General features: G+C 42.2%; 1 protein-coding gene across 3 annotated transcripts in view; it reads left to right on the top strand.

The window, feature by feature from the left end:
* The window catches only part of MYRIP (myosin VIIA and Rab interacting protein), an 812272-nt gene that overhangs the window by 582810 nt on the left and 205409 nt on the right, over window positions 1–24053 (top strand). For all 3 annotated transcript variants that reach the window (XM_075315190.1, XM_075315188.1, XM_075315189.1), the window contains exon 7: window positions 8992–9072. In XM_075315190.1, the coding sequence (XP_075171305.1) occupies window positions 8992–9072 (81 nt within the window). The remainder of the gene's footprint in view (window positions 1–8991; window positions 9073–24053) is intronic.

Genomic DNA, 24053 nt, shown 5'->3' with positions numbered 1-24053 from the left:
TATTTCTTTTCACTTACAGATTAGTAATGGGAGAGACTAATACACCCCCTATTGCTAATTTAGGGCTCAGTGGCAGCTGTGAACTGTTATTAACCCTTTATTACCAAGATTGCCACTGCACCAGGGCAATCAGGAAGAGCCGATTAAAGTTCTGGGATTGTTGCATCTAATGAATGCGGCAATCCTGGGCGGCTGCAGGTTGCTATTTTTAGGCTTGGGGCTCAATAAGTATGGGTCTCCTTAGCCTGAGAATGTCAGCCCTCAGCTGTCAGGCTTTATCTTGGCTGGGTATCAAAATTGGGGGGGTGACATGTCGCTTTTTTAAATTACACAGGTTTGCAAAAAAATTTTTTCGAGAGCTGTTTTGGTTATTCCACGTAATCTGTATATTTTTGAGTGTGCCGAATCCGAAAATGACCTCCGTTTTGTCATAGGACATCACATTTTCTGACAATTTAAGTAACTATGTTAAATAAGACAATATCTCACAATAAATGAAAATAGACTCAGAAATTTTTTTTTATTACAAATGTTTCATGAAAATATTTTTTTTTAACTGCAATGAGCTCACTAACACACAGTAAAACAGTAGTCTGCCATCATTGTAATGCTCCATCTTCCCTGGTATCTTCTTTCCATCTCTTTAATGTCTTGGTGGAATCGGTCACCTTGCTCTTCACTCACAGCTCCCAAATTTTCAGGAAAGTTGTCAAGGTGGGAATGGAGGAAATGCACTTTCAAACTCATCAGGCAACCTAAAGCTTGAAATGCTTTCAGCATTTGTCCGACGATTTGTTTGTAGTCAGCGTCTTTGTTATTGCCTAAAAATTTCTCTACGACCTCTTTAAATGCAATCCATCCTTCTTTTTGAGGATGCGTCATGGTATTGATAAACTCTTGATCAGCTATAAGCCTTATAATGTCTGGTCCGATGAACACACCTTCCTTCAATTTTGCCTGGAAACTTGGCGACCAAGTATTTGAAGCATTCTCCATCTTTTGGAAGTGATTTTACAAATTGCTTCATCAATCCCAATTTGATGTGGAGAGGTGGTAGAAGAACATTATGGGGTGGAACCAAAGTTTCTCGGAGGACATTTTTTTCACCAACTGTGAGCACCCTCGGCTGCCAATTCTTCTTGGTCCAGTGATTTTGTCGGTCTCGACTGTCCCATAGACACAGAAAACAAGGGTATTTGGTATACCTAGCTTGCTGCCCGAACAGCATGCACAAGACTTTCAAATCCCCGCACACTTGCCAACCATGGTCTTCATATTTAAGTTTACGAAGAACCAAATCCAAGTTCTCGTAGGTTTCCTTGAGGTGTACGGAATGACCTACAGGGATGGAAGCATAAAAACCACTGTTGTGGAGTAAAACTGCTTTGAGACTTCTTTTTGAAGAATCTATAAAAAGACACCATTGCGCTGAATCATGTTGGATTTTGAATTGACCCATCAAACCTTCGAGATTGATGCAATAAGCCAAGTTATCTTCCTGGGCAAAGTAAGGAACGAACTTGTCTTCACGATGTCTGAATCATGAAAAAGACACTTCTGGCAACAATAAATTCTTGCTTTTGAGCCTTGAGCCGAGTAACTCAGCGGCATCTTTGGGAAGATTTAAGTCTCTTACCAAATCATTCATCTCCTCCTGGGAAAACTATTTTGGTCTTGTATCATCTTCAAAGTCAGAACTTGATTCATCTGGTTCAGGTATGACTCCACCTTCATCGGACATAGTTATCTCTTCCAAGGTAGCAGGGGCCTTGGGTACTGGTATATCTGTGCCATGGGGTATGGGATGAATTGCTGAGTGAATATTGGGGTATGAAATGGAATGCTTCCATTTTGAATTATACCCTTTCACATCGCATGAACAAAAGTAACAATCGTCACTATGGTTCTTTTGCTCTTGCCATACCATAGGAATCCCATAACAGAAAGCTTTTTTCTTACCCTTGAACCAATTTCGGAGGTCCTCAACACACCGTTTGCACAATTTATGAGGCGCCCAAGCTTTATCTTGATCTCCAAGCTTTAGTCTGAAATATGCGAAGTATACTTTTTTCACAAAGTCTGTAATATTCAGCTGTTGCTTCAACACTGTATATTCACCACAAATGTAACAGAAACTGTCAGGCGAATCAATACACTTCCGCTGAGCCATAATGCTAATTTTGGGAAATACGGTTGAATATGAAGAGCTAACACGAACTGAGATTAAAAAGTGAGAACAGGTGAGAACAAAGATAAAACAATTGAAACAAGCCCGGGCATGTCAGAGCCCGCTCATTCAGCTTGCAAAATGTTGATGCTGGTTTCATTAGCTCACTCTGAAAGTTCTTTTCTTTGAAAGTTATATTTTTTGGCATTATATATCATAAATGCATTGATGTGAATTAATTAATAGTAATTTTGACTTTTTATTAAATTTGAAGAGAATTTTGCATTTTGTGGCAAATCCTGACATCCAGGATTTTTTTCAATATTTTTTTCATTTTCAGCACACCAAAATACATGGAAATTAGATGAAAATAATCAAACAGCTTTTTAGTCGCAGACCTGTGTTATTCATTTAAATTAAAAAAAGCCGCATGCGGTTCCTCTTATTTCAATAAACAGGCAAGATAATTGCACAGCTGGGAGCCGCAGCCTGTAACCAAATGTTTTATCTGTGCTCGTTATCATAATATGAGGGACCCAAACCAATTTTTTATTTACTTATTTATATTTATACCATGATAATGAAACGCAGACAGGGTCTGTGATCGCAAGCAGTCAGATGCTGTCACACAGGCTGGTGGCGCGTCTGATTTCAACCAATCACAGACGCCAGGACTGCTGGTGGGCGGGGGAAGCAGTGAATATGGATGAGCAATTATGAGCAGCCCTGGAAGAAGAGTCAGCGGCCACGACAGCAGTTTAAGCCGCTTGGAGACTTGGTAAGTATAGCGCACTTGCTTTATTTTTAGTTTTCCTTTTCTTATTTTTATTTCCCTAGTTGCTGCACCTCGATCATTAGCTGGAATTCCCTGAGAACTCCAGGCCTGGCACCAGCACCTAGATACTTTTGAAACCATGCAGATCCAGACTTTTATAGTCCGAGTCCGCCCATCACTAATTACTGATTTTGAATTTGACCTTTCTTACTGATAAGATTTTATGTAGGTGGGATATAGAGGTGGAGCATAAGCTCTACATAGAATCTTATCAGCAACAACAGTCATTTACTAGCTCAGAAATGTAATATCTGTCTTCCCTGAATACAGATTTTATCCTAGAATTGGGAATTTTAAAAATAAATAATCAGTCCTGGCAGAGAAAGGCGCAGATTTGTCTGGTAAGATATATGACAATGTGTGTTATATTCAATTGTACTAGTATTGATTTATGTAATAAAACTTAGATGACGGTTAAGGCCACTTTACACACAGAGATAAATCTTTGTTAGATCTGTGGTTGCAGTGAAATCATGGACATATTGTTCCATTTGTACACAGCCACAAACCTGGCACTGATTGTCCACAATTTCACTGCAACCACAGATCTGCCGCAGATTTATCTCTGTGTGTAAAGCGGCCTTTACTCTTTAAATGACCATTACAGTATTTATGGTGTTTTTTTCACTTTGTATCTTAGTGGTACAGCAAACAACACTATGAAAGCAAACTTTAGGATTGCTCCCAAAATTTTTACTCTATTTTAGATTTGTAACGTTTTAATAATATATATGCATATATTATACAGTCATATGAAAAAGTTTGGGCACCCCCTATTAATGTTAACCTTTTTTCTTTACAACAATTTGGGTTTTTGCAACAGCTATTTCAGTTTCATATATCTAATAACTGATGGACTCAGTAATATTTCTGGATTGGAATGAGGTTTATTCTACTAACAGAAAATGTGCAATCCGCATTTAAACAATATTTGACCGGTACAAAAGTATGGGCACCTCAACATAAAAGTGACATTAATATTTTGTAAATCCTCCTTTTGCAAAAATAACAGCCTCTAGTCGCTTCCTGTAGCTTTTAATGAGTTCCTGGATGAAGGTATATTTGACCATTCCTTTTTACAAAACAATTCCAGTTCACTTAAGTTTGATGGTCGCAGAGCATGGACAGCACGCTTCAAATCATTCCACAGATGTTCAATGATATTCAGGTCTGGGGACTAGGATGGCCATTCCAGAACATTGTAATTGTTCCTCTGCATGAATGCCTGAGTAGATTTGGAGCGGTGTTTTGGATCATTGTCTTGCTGAAATATCCATCCCCTGCGTAACTTCAACTTCATCACTGATTCTTGCACATTATTGTCAAGAACTGCTGATACTGAGTTAAATCCATGCAACCTTCAACTTTAACAAGATTCCTGGTGCCGACATTGGCCACACAGCCCCAAAGCATGATGGAACCTCCACCAAATTTTACTGTAGGTAGCAAGTGCTTTTCTTGGAATGCCGTGTTTTTTTGCCTCCATGCAGAACGCCTTTTTGTATGACCAAACAACTCAATCTTTGTTTCATCAGTCCACAAGACCATCTTCCAAAATGTAACTGGCTTGTCCAAATGTGCTTTTGCATACCTCAGGTGACTCTGTTTGTGGCGTGCTTGCAGAAACGGCTTTTTTTGCATCACTCTCCCATACAGCTTCTCCTTGTGCAACGTGCACTGTATTGTTGACCGATGCACATTGACACAATCTGCAGCAAGATGATGCTGCAGGTCTTTGGAGGTGGTCTGTGGATTGTCCTTGACTGTTCTCACCATTCTTCTTCTCTGCTTTTCTGATATTTTTCTTGGCCTGCCACTTCTGGGCTTAACAAGAACTGTGGGAAGAAAAAAGAGATTTTCAGCTCACCTGACACCCGAAGCCATAAGATCCTAGGGATGCACGTGGTCCGCTGGTAAGTCCAAACCAGCCAGCAGGTAACGTAGGAAGGGGAAAAGTTGGACCCAGCACCAATTCCAAATTTATGTAAAAATCAAACTTCTTTATTAATACATGGTTAAAAAATTCTTATATGAAGACCATGGTGAAGAATATGAAACATAGCACTTTACGCGTTTTGGACTTCATAAATTTAAAAACAAATAAACTAGTCCTTAATCATAAGTAGATTAAGGACTAGTTTATTTGTTTTTAAATTTATGAAGTCCGAAACGCGTAAAGTGCTATGTTTCATATTCTTCACCATGGTCTTCATATAAGAATTTTTTAACCATGTATTAATAAAGAAGTTTGATTTTTACATAAATTTGGAATTGGTGCTGGGTCCAACTTTTCCCCTTCCTACGTTAACAAGAACTGTACCTGTATTCTTCCATTTCCTTACTATGTTCCTCACAGTGGAAACTGACAGTTTAAATCTCTGAGACAACTTTTTGTATCCTTCCCCTGAACAACTATGTTGAATAATCTTTGTTTTCAGATCATTTGAGAGTTGTTCTGAGGAGCCCATGATGCCACTCTTCATAGGAGATTCAAATAGGAGAACAACTTGCAAGTGGCCACCTTAAATACCTTTTCTCATGATTGGATACACCTGCCTATGAAGTTCAAAGCTCAATAAGGCTACAAAACCAATTTAGTGCTTTAGTAAGTTAGTAAAAAGTAGTTAGGAGTGTTCAAATCAAGAAATTGATAAGGGTGCCCATACTTTTGCATCGGTCAAATTTTGTTTAAATGCGGATTGCACATTTTCTGTTAGTGCAATAAACCACATTTCAATCCAGAAATATTACTCAGTCCATCAGTTATTAGATATATGAAACTGAAATAACTGTTGCAAAAACCCAAATTGTTGTAAAGAAAAAAGGTTAACATTAATAGGGGTGCCCAAACTTTTTCATATGACTGTATATCACTACACTCACACTTCCCTTAAGGGGGCTAACTGTTGGTGAAATTTTATTTTGCTCTCTCTGCCTGTCTCCCCTGTACAGAAGTTTATAGAGGAGTCAAAAGCTCATTCCAGGACAAATTGCAGGGAACAAGAGGGATTTAAAGGGAATCTGTCAGTAGGCTCAACCGTTCTAAGCCGTCTATATGGGCATGGAAGTCATAGGAAGATGAATAAAATTATACGTTGATATGTTTTTTTTTTAAATCAGATAAATTTTTATTGCATTTTAAAACTTTCATAAACATAACAACAAATTGTGAGGGTAGTCCTCACACATACCCCCTCCCCTCCCTCCCCTCCCCCCCCCCCTCCCTCTTCCGGTTGACCGTCTCACCCCTCCACTCTCTACATCCCTCTTTATTCACATAATGACCTGCCCTCCTTATTTCTCAGCCACTGCGATCTTTCCTTTCCTACCTATAGTCTAAATATCCTATCTTTCAGTAGATCAAATTACGCTAATCCTGGAAAGTCCAGCCACTTGCTCCAGATCTTCTCATATTGAGTTCTCCTTCCCCTTTTAATATAAACATTTTTCTCCATATAAATAATATAATTCACTTTTTCAACAAATTCCTTATGTGTCGGTGCTTTTTCAGATAGCCAATACAAGGCAATTATTTTCCTTGCTGCATACAACAATCGTGCCACTGCCAGTTTCTCTTGTTCATCCACCCCACTTTATCCACATACCCCAGCACACACACCAGCGGGTTTCTGGGTAGGTTCACTTTCATCACTGATTGAATTAAATTTAACACTGTGATCCAGAACCCTTGTAAACATGGGCATTCCCACAACATGTGCATGATCCCTGCTTCTTCCACAGTACATTTTGGACACTTGGAATCTGTTCTCACTCCCACTTTCTTCATCCACACGGGGGTTCTATATACTCTGTATATAACATATAATTGTGATAGCCGTTTTGCCTCGCTCAGAGATATTTTGATGACATATTGCAAAATAGACTCCTATTTCTCCTCCCCAATTTCTCCCAAATCTTCCACCCACCTTGCATATGCCCCAATTTGTTGCCTCCCAACCGACATGGACAGAAGTCCCCCGTAGACCATGGATATACATCCTGCCGTCCTTCGCTGCGTCCCTAATATATTAATTACACTATCTGATTGTATAACAATTGGTGTTATTCTGTTCTGCGATTCAAATGCAGGTATTTATAAAACATACTATGTCCCAGTGGGAAGTCTTTTAGCAGTACTTCAAAAGTCTTACTTTGATATGTTTAATCCGATGTGTTATTCCTGAGTAAATCCACATTTTTCAAAATATGTAAATGAGCTGTTCAGATCTATGATCCGGACACAGATCTCCCTGAGACTCTGCATCGAGAGCTTATTTTAAATTTAGCAGCTGTAGATCGGGAGAGTTGGCTGTCTCACACTGCTAATTCTTCTTTTCACAGAAAAAGTAGACAGATTTTCGGTGAGATCTGTTTTCGCCCACAGAGCTTAATAGATTATTAGGATATTGTGAAAAAGTTGGATTTCTCTGGATCAATGGCATCGCATTGCCGATATCAAGGTATTTTATTTAATTATCTGTGACCTTATGTCAATGTAAATGGCTTATGAGGGTTTATCAGACTAACAGATTGGGCCCAGTAACTTCCACTTTATGCAAGAAGGTCATAGCATACCCCTAAGGCCCCTTTCATACATCAGTTTTTTTGCCATCAGTCACAATCCGTACGCTCGACAGATCGACGGATCCATCGTAGATTGTGGCAAAACTAACGTGATAGATCCGTTTTTCGACAGATCCGACTGGCTGGCTATTTGATACTAAATAAAATAAATTGGAGCATGGTCAGTTAAAAAAAATGCAGCATCTTACAGTTCCAACAAAGTGGATGGGATTTATAGAAATCTCATGCCAGCTGTGCTTTGTTTTTATGCTGCGTGTAGTGACCTGTGTGAATACTGTGAATACTATGAATTTTATCTGTGGATTTTCCACATAAAATTACATTCAATTTGGAAAATCTGCATCATCAAACACTCACGTTATACTCCTCATGAGAATGAAAGTAACTTTAGATAGCAATATTACCTTCGCTCTAGATAGTTAATGAAGGGATTGGTTAACTTCTTCTAAACTGTACAGATTTTTTTTAATTTAGACATTGGTTTGGTAGCTCAATTTGGATTTTTTTTGATGGGGGGCAGGATAAGGGTAATTAATTCATTTGTAAAAAAAAAACAAGAAAACATGAAATGTAAATGGTCCTTACTACAGATACCTGTTAGAGTAACTACTCTGCATTGAGAAATATTTGAACAGCATAGAGGTGTATGGAAATATATACTGTTTATTGCAGATCGCATCGCACATCTCTAATCCATGGTCCAAGGCAGTGCTCTTTGGCCATGGACAGGAGCTACGAAAATTTCCTTCCTTTTCGGGATCCCAGTCTTGGCTAATGATTTGTCGGGCTAGCAAAATGTCATGCCAGGCCAGGACATCAAACTTTGCGTTGGAAAGCCCAGACGTTCAGTATATTCTCAAAGCTCTCATCTATGGCCAGAGAGCATTGACATGGACCGTGGACTGGGGTTGCACGAAGCTATTCACTCATTTCTAATTATTAATAAGAACACTAGGGACTGACAGGGGGAGATGAGGCAATTAAAATAATGATTGTCTATCCAACTAATATCATGCTTCTAACTTTAGGTAAGGAAAGCAAGTTCTCATACTCCTGCCTTTAGTACCCAGAGCTTTGTCCCACCAATATGGTAGATAGAATATGTTTTCCAGTTTCAAAGTTTAGAGCAAATCGGTGGCATATTTCACTTGTATCAGCTTCTAACATGCTTTGTAGGCTTATTTGATACAATCTCAGATTTATGGTTACTTTTCAGCCATATATAATCCTCTTCTGTACATGTGACATTCTTATTATTGCTGTTATGGATGGAAGCAGACGGTAGTATCCTGGAATTAAGTCATGACCTTGCAACACCCTCCAGGGAGATGTGGGTTAATCTTGTATTGTGTCCTAGATTTCATAAAGCAGAGACTTAAAAAATAAATTTTCTCATTCCCTTCAGGATAAACAGAATGAGGCTTGTTATTTGCGGGAGCACAAGGAAGAACTGATTGAGGAACTGGCTACAACTATTGTTCAAAAGGTAAGTGCACCTCTTTATCCTGGTTTCTTCCAGAGAATTTATGCAAAAAAGTTTTTTCAGCATTAAAAGCATTTTTGTAAACTGTGCAAATAATTCTTTTAAAGGGAACCTTGTCACATTGCATATGTTCAAGAGGAAACCGATTAAGTCAAACAGTATAACAATTTTATTATTAAAAATGATTGCCAACTGGCAGAAAACCTAAAAACAGTGGCATCACATGTATAAATATTTTGTACAGTGGGAGCCGGTATCAAGGTACAGGTACTATATTATTCATCTGAGGCCAAAAATGGCATACAAAAATGTAAAAACTTCAGCTGATAGTTTGTTAGAATACAATGAAAGGGGGGGGGGTGGAGTACCAAAATGATTCAACATCAATAGTGTAGTCATACAGGGAAAAACCAACAGATAACAGCCTGCACATGTATCTTAGTGTGAATAGTAGTAATGAGTGAAGGTTAAATGAAGGAAGTGTACCAGTGAGGCATATGCAAGAACAGTTGATATGGAACATGCATGAGGATTATAAGATCTATGGTGCAAGGGGTAACTAAGGCAAAGAATTCAGCCAGGGTTTAAGTATAAGAAAGCATATGAAGAGGGTTTTTTTACCTGGACACAGAGATACCAGTACTCGCATGTGATGCCAGCCCCGACGCGCACGTTTCGGCGTCACCTTCGTCAGGGGCCCCCTGAATTCTGAATTCTGAATTCTTTGCCTTAGTTACCCCTTGCACCATAGATCTTATAATCCTCATGCATGTTCCATATCAACTGTTCTTGCATATGCCTCACTGGTACACTTCCTTCATTTAACCTTCACTCATTACTACTATTCACACTAAGATACATGTGCAGGCTGTTATCTGTTGGTTTTTCCCTGTATGACTACACTATTGATGTTGAATCATTTTGGTACTCCACCCCCCCCCTTTCATTGTATTCTAACAAACTATCAGCTGAAGTTTTTACATTTTTGTATGCCATTTTTGGCCTCAGATGAATAATATAGTACCTGTACCTTGATACCGGCTCCCACTGTACAAAATATTTATACATGTGATGCCACTGTTTTTAGGTTTTCTGCCAGTTGGCAATCATTTTTAATAATAAAATTGTTATACTGTTTGACTTAATCGGTTTCCTCTTGAATTCTTTGTTCTGTTTTGGTGCCTTGTTATGTTACCGTAGGTCAACCACGTCCATATGACCCACACACTATTATCATTTTTGGATATGTACCAATTCCTTTACACTTTAATTATTTAGTGTTGTTGTACGGTCTGTGTTTTTGATCAAATTTCTGTGTTTACATTGCATATGTTGTCTAATTCACCAGATGGATATTATACAGCACGGGTCCCCAACCTGTGGCTCAGGAGCCAGATGTGGTTTGCTGGCTAATGACTCCAGATCTAGAAAACAGCTATAAAGAGCAGGTCTCCAGATAGTGATGTTTATGGGTAGCCCTGCACAGAAGAGCAGATGTAGATGTGAAAATACTAGGTAGGGAGAGATAATTATGGTAAGCTGGAGATAGAATGATATTGCCAGTTAGATTAGTGCTTGAAGTTGGATGCAATAGTGTGATAAGTATGCTTGATGTAATACTACTTAATGTGGGTAAAGGGGACATCCCTGGATTTAAGCGTATTGCTTATAAGTAGAGATGAGCAAACCCGAACTGTTAAATACCGAAGACAAACTTTTAGGGAAAAAAAAATCAGTTTCTGAGTTTGGGTCTGTACATATGCTAACCACTGTACCGCCCCGCGGTCTCGGCTGCGGCCGCCGAGCCGCTCGGATCCGTGCTCGCGTTCTACGGTTGGTGGCTCGAGCCTCTCACGGACCCGGGGGTCACGTCGCTCTGCAAGGGGGTTGGCGTTACACACGGGAAAATGCGGCAATTTGGTTTTGGGGTGATTGTTAGTGACGCCACCCACGGTTTGTGGTGATGGAGGACACCACCGCTGCGGTGAAGGTACGGGGACTCCCAGGAGCGGTGTAGTGGCGCAGCTAGGTGTTGACCCCTCCGTGGGTAGGTGGTGTTGGTCCCGGGGCCCAGTAGTGCGAAGGCCGGGGTGCAGGGCGCAGGGTTGCGGTGCAGCGCGGTGCAGTGCCTGATGGCACTGGTGTACTCATGATTAAACCACGCAGAGTCACTGGTAAACCAAACAAAGGTATGAACGGGGCCCACAGCCGGCTGCAGCTTCCTAATCGGGTTGGCAATGTCCACCTTTCTCCTGCACCTATGTTGTAGTTTGACCACTGTGCCTGAGCACTGGTAGTCAGCTTCCCAGCGTGTAGATGTCGGTGGAGCTCCTTTGCCCGCAGGCGCTGGCCCTTGGATCTCTGGCCTTTGGCGGTGGCTACTATCCGGACAGGTTGGGCTGTTGCTATCAAACGGGACTTTGGTGGGAATGAACCCCTGAGGTCCAGACCGCAATCAGTTAATTCGACTATGGTGGTGGCATATAGCCTAGTTCAGGGTCTGAGTACCCTGCCTGGTGCTCCGGTATCCTGTTAGCTCCCCGGTTCGGTTCCGGCGGGCCACCACCCTGTCCCGGTCCCTTATGGCTCCGCTGGTTGTGTTCCCGGTCTCCTGCAGGTGGTCACTGCCGTCTGCCTGCCTGACTGTTCTGGACCAACTCTCCACTCCACTGTCCTGCACTCAACTCCTTTGAACTCTTCTGCTCACTGTTTTCCTGCCTCAGGCCAGCAGACTCCTCGGTGGGCGTGTCTTTCCGCCTGACTCCACCCACCTGGTGTGCTTGTTTAACACTGAGGGAGGCAATCAGGTCTTTGTGGTTGACTGATGGTACCTTTTTAGTGTGGGGGGTGTATGTGGTGATGTTGTGACCTGTGACCCCTGGGGTCCAGGGCGTCACAACCACTCGATTGAGCATTGTGGTGCTCAGCTACGCTCTATGATCGGCCCAGTGCAAGCTGCTTGCAGCCTCTGAATGTCTCTCAATGGGGGTGAAAACCAATATTTTTGGATGTAGTGTGTCCAAAAAAATAACAAAGCACCGCCCTCTTTCCCCTGGAAATGCACTGTTTATGGCTGGCTGTATGTGGGCAAAGAGCCGAACTGCCCAATCATTGACTTCCAATGGGGTTTGATCTCCGGGATCAAGTTCAGGTGAAGTCCAGGTCCTGAAGGGAATAATATCTAAAGTTCAGCTGAACCTGGCAAACCTAAACTTCAACAGGTCCGCTCATCTCAACTTATGAGAGAGGAGGTACAAGGTTTCAATGTACCTTTTGTGGGAGCTTTGGCCTTCTTTATACCGTGTTGTGGGTGTTAGTACTGGGGGGTGGAAATCGCTGAATGTGGCTTGCGACCACCACTCACCACTCAGAGCTGACTGTGGCTCTCATAATAAGAAAAGTTGGAGACTACTGTCATAGAACAAGATGAGCTCAACAAATTGAGAAAGATTTGTAAGGAAAAAATTTCAACAAATATTGCATTTTTTCATTGAAATTCCTGCACCATTATATACTTAAAGCACACCAATCACCAGGATTTTCCTATATAACCTAAAGCCAGTGATATACTGGTGCTATCATGCTGCTTCTATTCATACCTTTAGTTGTCAGCAAGGATGTGTAAGTTTTGAAATACAAGCAAGTAAAGTTTGTAAAATCAGCAACGTTTTGAGTGACAGCAGCTGCCAATCAGCTGATAGCTGGGTTGGATATTCATAGTGATTCCCACCCCCCTGCCTATCCATCCTCCCCCTGTTATTTATGCTAATTCTATTACAGAATCATTTTACTGTCTGACTAGAAAGACCTGTGCTGATGTCATACCCATGTGACCAGAAGGGGTGGTGCCTCAGACAACAGAAAAATAATGTTGCTTCCTGGTATCAGCTGTGTTGTCTGAGGCCCTGCCCCTTCTGGTCACATGGGTATGACATCAGCACAGGTCCTTCTAGTCAGATAGTAAAACAATTCTCTAATAGATTTAGCATAAATAACAGGGAAAGGATGGATAGGCAGGGGGCGGAAATCACTATAAATACCCACCCCAGCTATCAGCTGATCGACAGCTGCTGTCCTTCAAAAAGTTGCTCATTTTACAAACTTTACTTGTTTGTGTTTCAAAACCTCTACATTCTAGCTGACAACTAAAGGTATGTATAGAATCAGCATGATAGTGCCAGTGTAGCATTGGCTTTAGGTTGTATAGGAAAATCTTGGTGATTGGTGCGCTTTAATATTCCAGTAGGCAGTGCTACCTGCTGATTGTCAGCTATTTCAATATGTGCACCCAGAGTAGCCTGTCAATCACTGATTAGGAAGGTCTCTTGACTGGTAAGACCAGAACAAGCAGGAATTTCAGTCAATAAAATACAAGTTAGGGCTCACTCACATGATCATATACATCGGACGAGTGTTATTGTCACAGGGGTGCACGGATGGAACAGGGGCTCCTGGGCTGACTATAAGATTCGGGCTCCTGTACTGTCTCTTATCTTGAGGGTAGACTTGATGGTAGTCAGGCTCAAGCCTCCAACATGGCACTGTCTCCTGTCCAAGCCCTGATACTACTTCTCCTCACCAAGGGAGCAAGCCGGAAACCCAGCAACCAACACCCTACAAATAGTCACAGACAAGGGTAAACAAAAACTCATGCACACTGTACTCAAACACAATGGAGGGACAGTATCTGAACAGGGGAGTAACTCAAAAGGGGTAGGAAATTACACAACTGGAGGACTCACACCACGCTGAACCACAACTTGAAGATCACCATGAAACTGGATATAAACAAGAATCTGGAAGCAAAGAGATTTATCCGGCAAACAGCCCCAGAATCTAGAACCTTATAAAGGCTTGAGATGGTGATCAGCAGCCTGAGCTCCTAGAAGCTGATTCCAGGGCAGCAGAAATTAACTTTTGCTGAACTGGAGAGCAGTGAAGCCAGAACCAACTCTGCAACTAAAGAATCCCAGGCAGTTTGTCGGACTCTACAATGTGAACAGGGTCTGACGCCACCATGACACCCAGCGAGTGCAGCACAGAACACTGCACAACAGCTATTTGATTATTTTGGGGGGATTAGCACTTTAACCAATGGTATTCAGTAGTGCAGCGCTGATGCATGATTTTTTGACTGAGAGTTTGTCAGTGAAAAAAAATCTCTGCTTGCTGCCATGTGATGCGCAAATTGGATTCTGCTCACCCATTCAAAATTATGGATATGTGGAATGCATTGAATTGCACTCAGATGACATCCAAGTGCAGTCTGATTTCCACGGATTCTTAGACAGAATGGAGAAGATGGAGACATTTTGTTCGTTATTTTCTCCTGAGTGTGCTCTGACTCTCACATCCGAGAGAATTAGATCAAACTAAGCTGGCACTCTGATCAACCTCTGATCAGAGTTTGATCAAAGTGTCATATACATAATCGATCCAAACCTCTCAGATGAGAGGCTCTACGATTGTGTAACTGTAGCCTTATACTGAATCTTTTCCCACTAACCTATATATTAGACTACTCAGCTACTTCTGCTTTTTAACATAGACCTACAACTTTTCCAAGATGACAGTTCCTCTTTAAGATTTTTTTAAGCATGTTATAAAAGTGATCAGATTCTGACATTTTTATATTTAGCAATACAGAAAGAGCAAGTAATACAGGGATATAGAGGTCAAAATGAACCATAAAGGGTAGAGGGGTCACTGCAGCCAGGAATCAGTGGCCTGGTTATAGTGTAAATGGTCAGGTAAATGGCTGGTGAAGTCGTAACCTGGATAACAAGGGGGTGAAATGTTGTGATTTTGTGTCACATTACCAATTCTTATATTTCCATTGTCATAACAGGTGTTGTGGAGTGATGGTGTAGTGTCATTTGTTTGAGAATTAAGACTTCAATAGCAGGTTCTCCCCTTATGATTATCTTAGGTTTCCTTCACACATATGTGTTTCCAGTATATGTGGTATCCATTTTCATATGGTCTAGAGACCTGTACACATGCACGCTAATTAAAATTTTTTTTGATCTTCACAGCTCCATCTTTTCACATGGACCGTGTGTCCATATGAACCACACCTGTGCCCGTGTGATCCAAATGGAGACATGTCCGTTTTTTAGCACTAAAAAGCATGACAAGGGCCAATAGAAGTCTACAGGGTCCATGACCAACACGTACAGCACATGGATGACATCAGTGTGACATCCATGTGCCAACCATGTTACACGTACCAGAATTAAATGAATTAAAAAAAAAAGTAAAGATTTTTATGTTTAAGGCCCCCTTCACACGCACGTGAAAAAACCGGACCGTTTTTTCACAGACGTATTAAAGGGGTGGTTTGCTCCCCATGTGCCGTGTTTGTGGCACATGCTTCTTCTCCGTGTGTTATACGTAATAACACATGGAGAACAGAAAGTCCCGCCTTACCTGATTCTAACAGGAGCTGTCAGTGGTGCTGAATGACAGCGTCTGGCACAGGCCACGCCCCACTGACGCTGTTTCCGGCACCCAGGGAAGAAGATGCATTGTTCAAATTCACTGGGTGTCGGATGCAGGTGACAGCCACGGCAGAGACTGCAGGGCTGGTGGAGGTGAGTATGTGTTTTTTTTATTTTTACAATGACACGTGTGTTTCTCCGGCATGTGTCACGTGGGACCGCATCCACACTACATCCGTGTGGTACGTGTGCGGGCCGCATGACACCCATGCTGCCGGAGAAAAACGGACATGCCCCCATATGGAGCACACAAGCTCACCTCTGCTCCACACGGAGGCACGGGCCAATGGCTGAACACGTGTGTGCACATAAACTCATTGATTTTAATGGGTATACGTGTGCTCGTGTCTCCGGTACATGTGGGAACGGACCTAGCACGTACCGTGAAGGAGGCCTAAAGATGTGGAAAGATGATATATAAATAGAGAGATACATGGAAAAATAGATATTAGCTATTAGCCAAATAAATAAATAATTGAAAAAAAAATCAGCATGGGCTCCTCCCCTTTTTTAATAACCAGCAAATGTAAAGCAGTGTTATTTGGCCCTTCTCAGCCTAAAAATAGCAGCCTGCGGCCACCCCAGAAAGTGACATATCATATTAGATGCTCCAGTTCTGGCGCTTCAACTAGATTCTTCCTGATTTCCCTGGTATAGTGGCAATCTCATTAATGGTTTATGGGGTTGAGGTCAGCTGTGTAGTGCCACAGTTACAAGAAGTAGCTCGGGCACTCAAAGAATTGAAAAAACGAAAGTATTGATGCTTGTCAATGCCAATTTTTATTTTTATTTTTCATGCAAAGGTTTGTGCTATGACGTTTCGGCCATACAATTCTGGCCTTTATCAAATAAATGTGCTGGAACAAAGGAAAAAAGAAAAATACAATATCAAATCTCATATACATATACAGTTGATTTTACACATACAGTCAATTATATACGTAGTGCATGTAACAAAAATTTGGCCAATGTTTTTTGGCGTTTTTAGAACTATACGTATAACAAACAGAAAACCTAATGTACAATAGTATAAATTATCAATTCATGATCGTACAATTGAGAGACCCTAATATACATGACATACATGTAAAAAAGGATTATATAGAGAATACGTACCACAGGAAACGTATATGTGGTTAAACTGGTAGAACTAAGTTCACATATGTTGATCAGTGGTACCCTAGTGATCAACCTGAAGTGAAAAACAAACCCATCTTAGGAATATTATAGATATTTCATGTATACATATATGAAATGTATACATATATGAAAGGGACCATAAGGAAAATACATGAAATCAGTAACAAAATTTACCTTTGCTATTCTCTATGTGAAATGTCTCTTAGAGACCCAGATGTTCACTAACAAGCTGTGGTGTATGGTCCGCTATAACACTTGAGATACACAAAGAGTGATAAGAATTAAATTGGAACCACCATCTGGTGAAAAAAAGTAATGATTCTGAAAAGACTGGGGGGGAGGGGGGGGGGGGGGGGGGGGAGTCAGGCAGGGCTTAGTCCAGATTCAGTCACCATGTTGGGCGCAGTAAGAAATGTAGTATTACCTTAGTCAACGTCATTTAACCTCTCAAGGGGCTCATACTCGTATTGTTGCTGTGCTATGGGACCAAGTTCCTTCAAATATGAAGAGTAAAACATAAAGAGTAAAAGGCTGACAGAGAAACATGGAAGGAATGAAACATATATGAACAGGATAGGATTTACATCACTCACCACTGTGTGTGTTGAAATTTAATCCTTGGTGTACTTTTAAGGATCCTTTAGGAAATATCTCCTTGTGTGTCTATAAGTTTTTGTATGATATATTAAAAAATGATGATTAACCTCTCTACACCAGGAGTGTCAATAAATCCCTGTTCATTACCTGGATAGGTCAGATGCAGTGGTGATTCAGTGGAAATCCACTGTCAGTAATCCTGTAGGTCCTGTATCTACAGCCCCCCAGTGAGGATCTGTAGGAATTATATTAAAAGATGATTAACCTCTCTATGCCAGGGGTATTCATTAATCCCTATTCATTACCTGGATAGGTCAGATGCAGTGGTGGTTCAGTGGAAATACACTGTCAGTAATCCTGTAGGTCCTGTATCTATAGCCCCCTTGTGAGGATCTGTAGGAATTGTATAATCAATAAACATGTCATAGTGAATTCTGCAAAAGTGAGGAGGGAAAAACCCCTATCCGTTACCTGAATACGTAATTGCAGTGGTGATTCCGTGGGGATGAAGGCTGCGTGATGACCGGAGGTACCGGCGGGTGTGTGGCGGCCGCCATTTAAAGCTAAAACATGTACACAGGAAATCCTGTGAGTGACACGCTGCGCCGTCCGTGGAACGCATCAGCGCGCAGGCGCAGGGGGCATCCCGGTCAGGAACGCCCCCCGCGCATGCGCACAAGCGGACCACACGCGGCGTAATGCCGGACGTGGAACAGGAGCGCGCGCCAGGTTGGACGCGCGTCCATGCCCCACACACGGCATGTGAGAGTGAATGGGGCGTGATACCCTTGTATGACTGACGCTAGCGCGGGCACGGGTCTAGTTCCCCGCGGCCGCGCACGCATGCGTACATACTCAGGATGAGTGTATACAGTACGAAGATACAGTAAGGTGAAGACGGAGTGATCCATAGGTAAACGTGATGTGGTGATGACGTGACATCCGTGTTGGTATATTAAGGTGCCTAGGGAATAAAAGAAAAATGATTAGTCTTATGGAGTAATAATATAAGATAATAAAAAACTGTCTAAAAGCCCCTAAAAGCCTGCCTGTAAAATCCAATAGTAAGTATCCCCTATAACCCCAATAAATTCAATTAAATTCTCAGGTCCCTTATTACATATAAAGTTCTACTTAGACTAATAAGACACCTCATATTCACGATTGAGGCCATTGGGCTCGAGTGTCTGTAGAGTATAAATCCAAAAGGATTCCCTCTCTTTCAGTTTTAAGATCCTATTGCCTCCCCTCCTACTAACCGGGATATGCTCAATCACCTGATAGCGCAATTGTGATACCGAGTGGCCTGCCTTCATAAAATGCGCCGGGATTGGTAGAAGTTCATATTTACATCGAATAGTAGACTTGTGTTTACTAATTCGGTCTCGGATATGTTGGGTGGTCTCCCCAACATACCCGAGACCGCACGGACACTTAATGAGATAGATCACGTATGACGAATCGCATGTAAAAAAGTCCTGGAGATGGAAAATTCTACCCGTACGAGGATGAGAGAAAGAGCTACCTTTCGTCATATTCGAACATTGCATACAATGTAAACATGGGAAATTGCCCTTTCGTGCAGTATGAAGAAATGTCTGACGGGGCTCCTTCTTTTGAGAACCCACATCTGCCCTAATCAATGAATCCCGTAGATTTCTTGGTCGTTTGTCACAGAACAAAGGTGGATTCTGGAAGGCTTGCACTTCGGGATAAGATTTACCCAACAAGGACCAATGGCCAAGAATGGCCTTTTTGATCTGCGACTGAAAGGGGTGGTATGTAGAAACGTATGCTACCCTAGGTCCCTTAATCACGGGTTTCCCCCTGTCGGTAGGGCAAGGCACTGCAATACTTCGTGGGTAACCCCTGTTCATAAATTTTTGACTGATTTCTGCACAGCGTTCTGTTTGCGTAGCCGGATCAGACACTATGCGTTGTACCCTCTTGATCTGTGACATTGGCAAAGCCTTTTTCACGTGCTTAGGATGCGCACTCGTGAAATGTAAAAGACTATTTTTGTCAGTTGGTTTCGTATACAAATCAGTGATTAGTCTACCATCCGGGCACTTCACTATCATAGTGTCTAAAAAGCTAATGTTCTGTAGATCATGGTGCAGCGTGAATTGTAGACCCTCTAAGCAGCTATTCAGATCCATGTGAAAGGAAAGCAATGAGCTCAAATCGCCATGCCAGATCAAAAATATATCATCTATATATCTGCACCAAGTGGTGACATGAGAAGCATATAGATGATGGTTATAGACAAAATTGTCCTCAAAGTGTGCCATAAATAGATTCGCATACGGCGGCGCCATATTAGAGCCCATTGCGGTCCCCTTCCTCTGCATATAAAATTGATCCTCGAAGAGGAAAAAGTTGTTATGCAGTACAATCTCAAGAAGATCCAGACAGAATTTTCTTTGATGACGTGAAAGTGTGGTTTGTTTATCCAGAAATGTGGTGACAGCCTCTATGCCCTGTTGATGACCAATGCTCGTATAGAGACTGTTTACGTCCAGAGTCACTAAAATGTCGTCAGGAGAACTGTTCTGTAATGTCCCAAGGAGCCGAAGGAAGTCTGAGGTGTCCTTAACGTAAGACTGGGTGAGGGGTACTATTGGATTCAGAATTTTTTCAAGAGTTATGGCCAGTGGAGAAAGAATGGACTCTGTCGACGCTACTATTGGACGCCCTGGTGGTTGAGTTAGATTTTTATGCACCTTCGGTAGGGTATAAAAAACCGGTGTAATGGGATGGTCCTTGATTAAGAAGTCCGCCAACTTCCCATCAATGGTACCCAATCCTATGTATTCATCCACCAGGTGCCTAATAGTCTCCCTAATCCTTGGTGTAGGGTCATGTGGAATGGGAGTATAGGTGGTTATGTCATTTAGCTGTCCATAAATCTCATTCACATAATAGGACTTATCCATAACTACGATCGCCCCACCCTTATCTGCTGGCTTAATTATCAGTTTCTTATTGTCCTTCAGCCCCTGTAAAGCTTGTGTCTCCTCAGGTGTTAAATTATGGCGTATGTGCATATGACCGTCCCTTATGTCACCAATAACCTTCTTGGTATCTGCAGTAACTAGACCAATAAAGGTCTCCACAGGATGATAAACTCTTGGAGGAGAAAATGTACTGGGTATGGACAACCTAAGATCATTCAATCTAAACATATGGGGATCAGTTGACAAAGCAGTAGTGTGATTGCTATCTAAGGAGCGAAAGTGAGCTTTCAGTCTGACAGACCTGAAGAAACGGCGCAACTCCTGATCTACTGAAAACTCGTTGAATGAAGGGGTTGGACAAAAGGAGAGTCCTTTCTGTAGGACTCTCGTCTCTGTTGGTGATAAGTGGTATGAGGAAATATTAAAGACGATGTTGGTCCTACCTGTGACCGGGTCGTGATCTTGTGTGAGGTCCCGGGATTTCCTCTTCCCCCTCCTCGTTTTTCTTTTGGGGGACGGCGGGGTCCTAAAAAAGATGCCCCTCGTGAGTGGCTCTGGTCACTGTCCGAGCTGGTAGAGCTCTGGTAGGATGACTGATAGGTTTGCCGTTTATCATATGAATCAGAGAAACGCCACTTATATACACGGTCCCTTAGATAGTCCTCCTGGTCCCTGATGAACTTAGACCTTTTTCGATCCTGTAATGTTTTTCTAAACTCTGTGATGGTCTCCTGAGTCCGAGTCTTAATATTATTCCACTCTGCTGTAGGAAGAGTATTGGTTAATTAAGACTCGGACTCAGGAGACCATCACAGAGTTTAGAAAAACATTACAGGATCGAAAAAGGTCTAAGTTCATCAGGGACCAGGAGGACTATCTAAGGGACCGTGTATATAAGTGGCGTTTCTCTGATTCATATGATAAACGGCAAACCTATCAGTCATCCTACCAGAGCTCTACCAGCTCGGACAGTGACCAGAGCCACTCACGAGGGGCATCTTTTTTAGGACCCCGCCGTCCCCCAAAAGAAAAACGAGGAGGGGGAAGAGGAAATCCCGGGACCTCACACAAGATCACGACCCGGTCACAGGTAGGACCAACATCGTCTTTAATATTTCCTCATACCACTTATCACCAACAGAGACGAGAGTCCTACAGAAAGGACTCTCCTTTTGTCCAACCCCTTCATTCAACGAGTTTTCAGTAGATCAGGAGTTGCGCCGTTTCTTCAGGTCTGTCAGACTGAAAGCTCACTTTCGCTCCTTAGATAGCAATCACACTACTGCTTTGTCAACTGATCCCCATATGTTTAGATTGAATGATCTTAGGTTGTCCATACCCAGTACATTTTCTCCTCCAAGAGTTTATCATCCTGTGGAGACCTTTATTGGTCTAGTTACTGCAGATACCAAGAAGGTTATTGGTGACATAAGGGACGGTCATATGCACATACGCCATAATTTAACACCTGAGGAGACACAAGCTTTACAGGGGCTGAAGGACAATAAGAAACTGATAATTAAGCCAGCAGATAAGGGTGGGGCGATCGTAGTTATGGATAAGTCCTATTATGTGAATGAGATTTATGGACAGCTAAATGACATAACCACCTATACTCCCATTCCACATGACCCTACACCAAGGATTAGGGAGACTATTAGGCACCTGGTGGATGAATACATAGGATTGGGTACCATTGATGGGAAGTTGGCGGACTTCTTAATCAAGGACCATCCCATTACACCGGTTTTTTATACCCTACCGAAGGTGCATAAAAATCTAACTCAACCACCAGGGCGTCCAATAGTAGCGTCGACAGAGTCCATTCTTTCTCCACTGGCCATAACTCTTGAAAAAATTCTGAATCCAATAGTACCCCTCACCCAGTCTTACGTTAAGGACACCTCAGACTTCCTTCGGCTCCTTGGGACATTACAGAACAGTTCTCCTGACGACATTTTAGTGACTCTGGACGTAAACAGTCTCTATACGAGCATTGGTCATCAACAGGGCATAGAGGCTGTCACCACATTTCTGGATAAACAAACCACACTTTCACGTCATCAAAGAAAATTCTGTCTGGATCTTCTTGAGATTGTACTGCATAACAACTTTTTCCTCTTCGAGGATCAATTTTATATGCAGAGGAAGGGGACCGCAATGGGCTCTAATATGGCGCCGCCGTATGCGAATCTATTTATGGCACACTTTGAGGACAATTTTGTCTATAACCATCATCTATATGCTTCTCATGTCACCACTTGGTGCAGATATATAGATGATATATTTTTGATCTGGCATGGCGATTTGAGCTCATTGCTTTCCTTTCACATGGATCTGAATAGCTGCTTAGAGGGTCTACAATTCACGCTGCACCATGATCTACAGAACATTAGCTTTTTAGACACTATGATAGTGAAGTGCCCGGATGGTAGACTAATCACTGATTTGTATACGAAACCAACTGACAAAAATAGTCTTTTACATTTCACGAGTGCGCATCCTAAGCACGTGAAAAAGGCTTTGCCAATGTCACAGATCAAGAGGGTACAACGCATAGTGTCTGATCCGGCTACGCAAACAGAACGCTGTGCAGAAATCAGTCAAAAATTTATGAACAGGGGTTACCCACGAAGTATTGCAGTGCCTTGCCCTACCGACAGGGGGAAACCCGTGATTAAGGGACCTAGGGTAGCATACGTTTCTACATACCACCCCTTTCAGTCGCAGATCAAAAAGGCCATTCTTGGCCATTGGTCCTTGTTGGGTAAATCTTATCCCGAAGTGCAAGCCTTCCAGAATCCACCTTTGTTCTGTGACAAACGACCAAGAAATCTACGGGATTCATTGATTAGGGCAGATGTGGGTTCTCAAAAGAAGGAGCCCCGTCAGACATTTCTTCATACTGCACGAAAGGGCAATTTCCCATGTTTACATTGTATGCAATGTTCGAATATGACGAAAGGTAGCTCTTTCTCTCATCCTCGTACGGGTAGAATTTTCCATCTCCAGGACTTTTTTACATGCGATTCGTCATACGTGATCTATCTCATTAAGTGTCCGTGCGGTCTCGGGTATGTTGGGGAGACCACCCAACATATCCGAGACCGAATTAGTAAACACAAGTCTACTATTCGATGTAAATATGAACTTCTACCAATCCCGGCGCATTTTATGAAGGCAGGCCACTCGGTATCACAATTGCGCTATCAGGTGATTGAGCATATCCCGGTTAGTAGGAGGGGAGGCAATAGGATCTTAAAACTGAAAGAGAGGGAATCCTTTTGGATTTATACTCTACAGACACTCGAGCCCAATGGCCTCAATCGTGAATATGAGGTGTCTTATTAGTCTAAGTAGAACTTTATATGTAATAAGGGACCTGAGAATTTAATTGAATTTATTGGGGTTATAGGGGATACTTACTATTGGATTTTACAGGCAGGCTTTTAGGGGCTTTTAGACAGTTTTTTATTATCTTATATTATTACTCCATAAGACTAATCATTTTTCTTTTATTCCCTAGGCACCTTAATATACCAACACGGATGTCACGTCATCACCACATCACGTTTACCTATGGATCACTCCGTCTTCACCTTACTGTATCTTCGTACTGTATACACTCATCCTGAGTATGTACGCATGCGTGCGCGGCCGCGGGGAACTAGACCCGTGCCCGCGCTAGCGTCAGTCATACAAGGGTATCACGCCCCATTCACTCTCACATGCCGTGTGTGGGGCATGGACGCGCGTCCAACCTGGCGCGCGCTCCTGTTCCACGTCCGGC

Source organism: Anomaloglossus baeobatrachus, chromosome 6 (genome assembly GCF_048569485.1).
Source record: "Anomaloglossus baeobatrachus isolate aAnoBae1 chromosome 6, aAnoBae1.hap1, whole genome shotgun sequence".
Classification (NCBI taxonomy): Eukaryota; Metazoa; Chordata; class Amphibia; order Anura; family Aromobatidae; genus Anomaloglossus; species Anomaloglossus baeobatrachus.
Note: the sequence above shows the minus strand (reverse complement) of the source record. Positions and strands in the feature narration are given on the sequence as shown.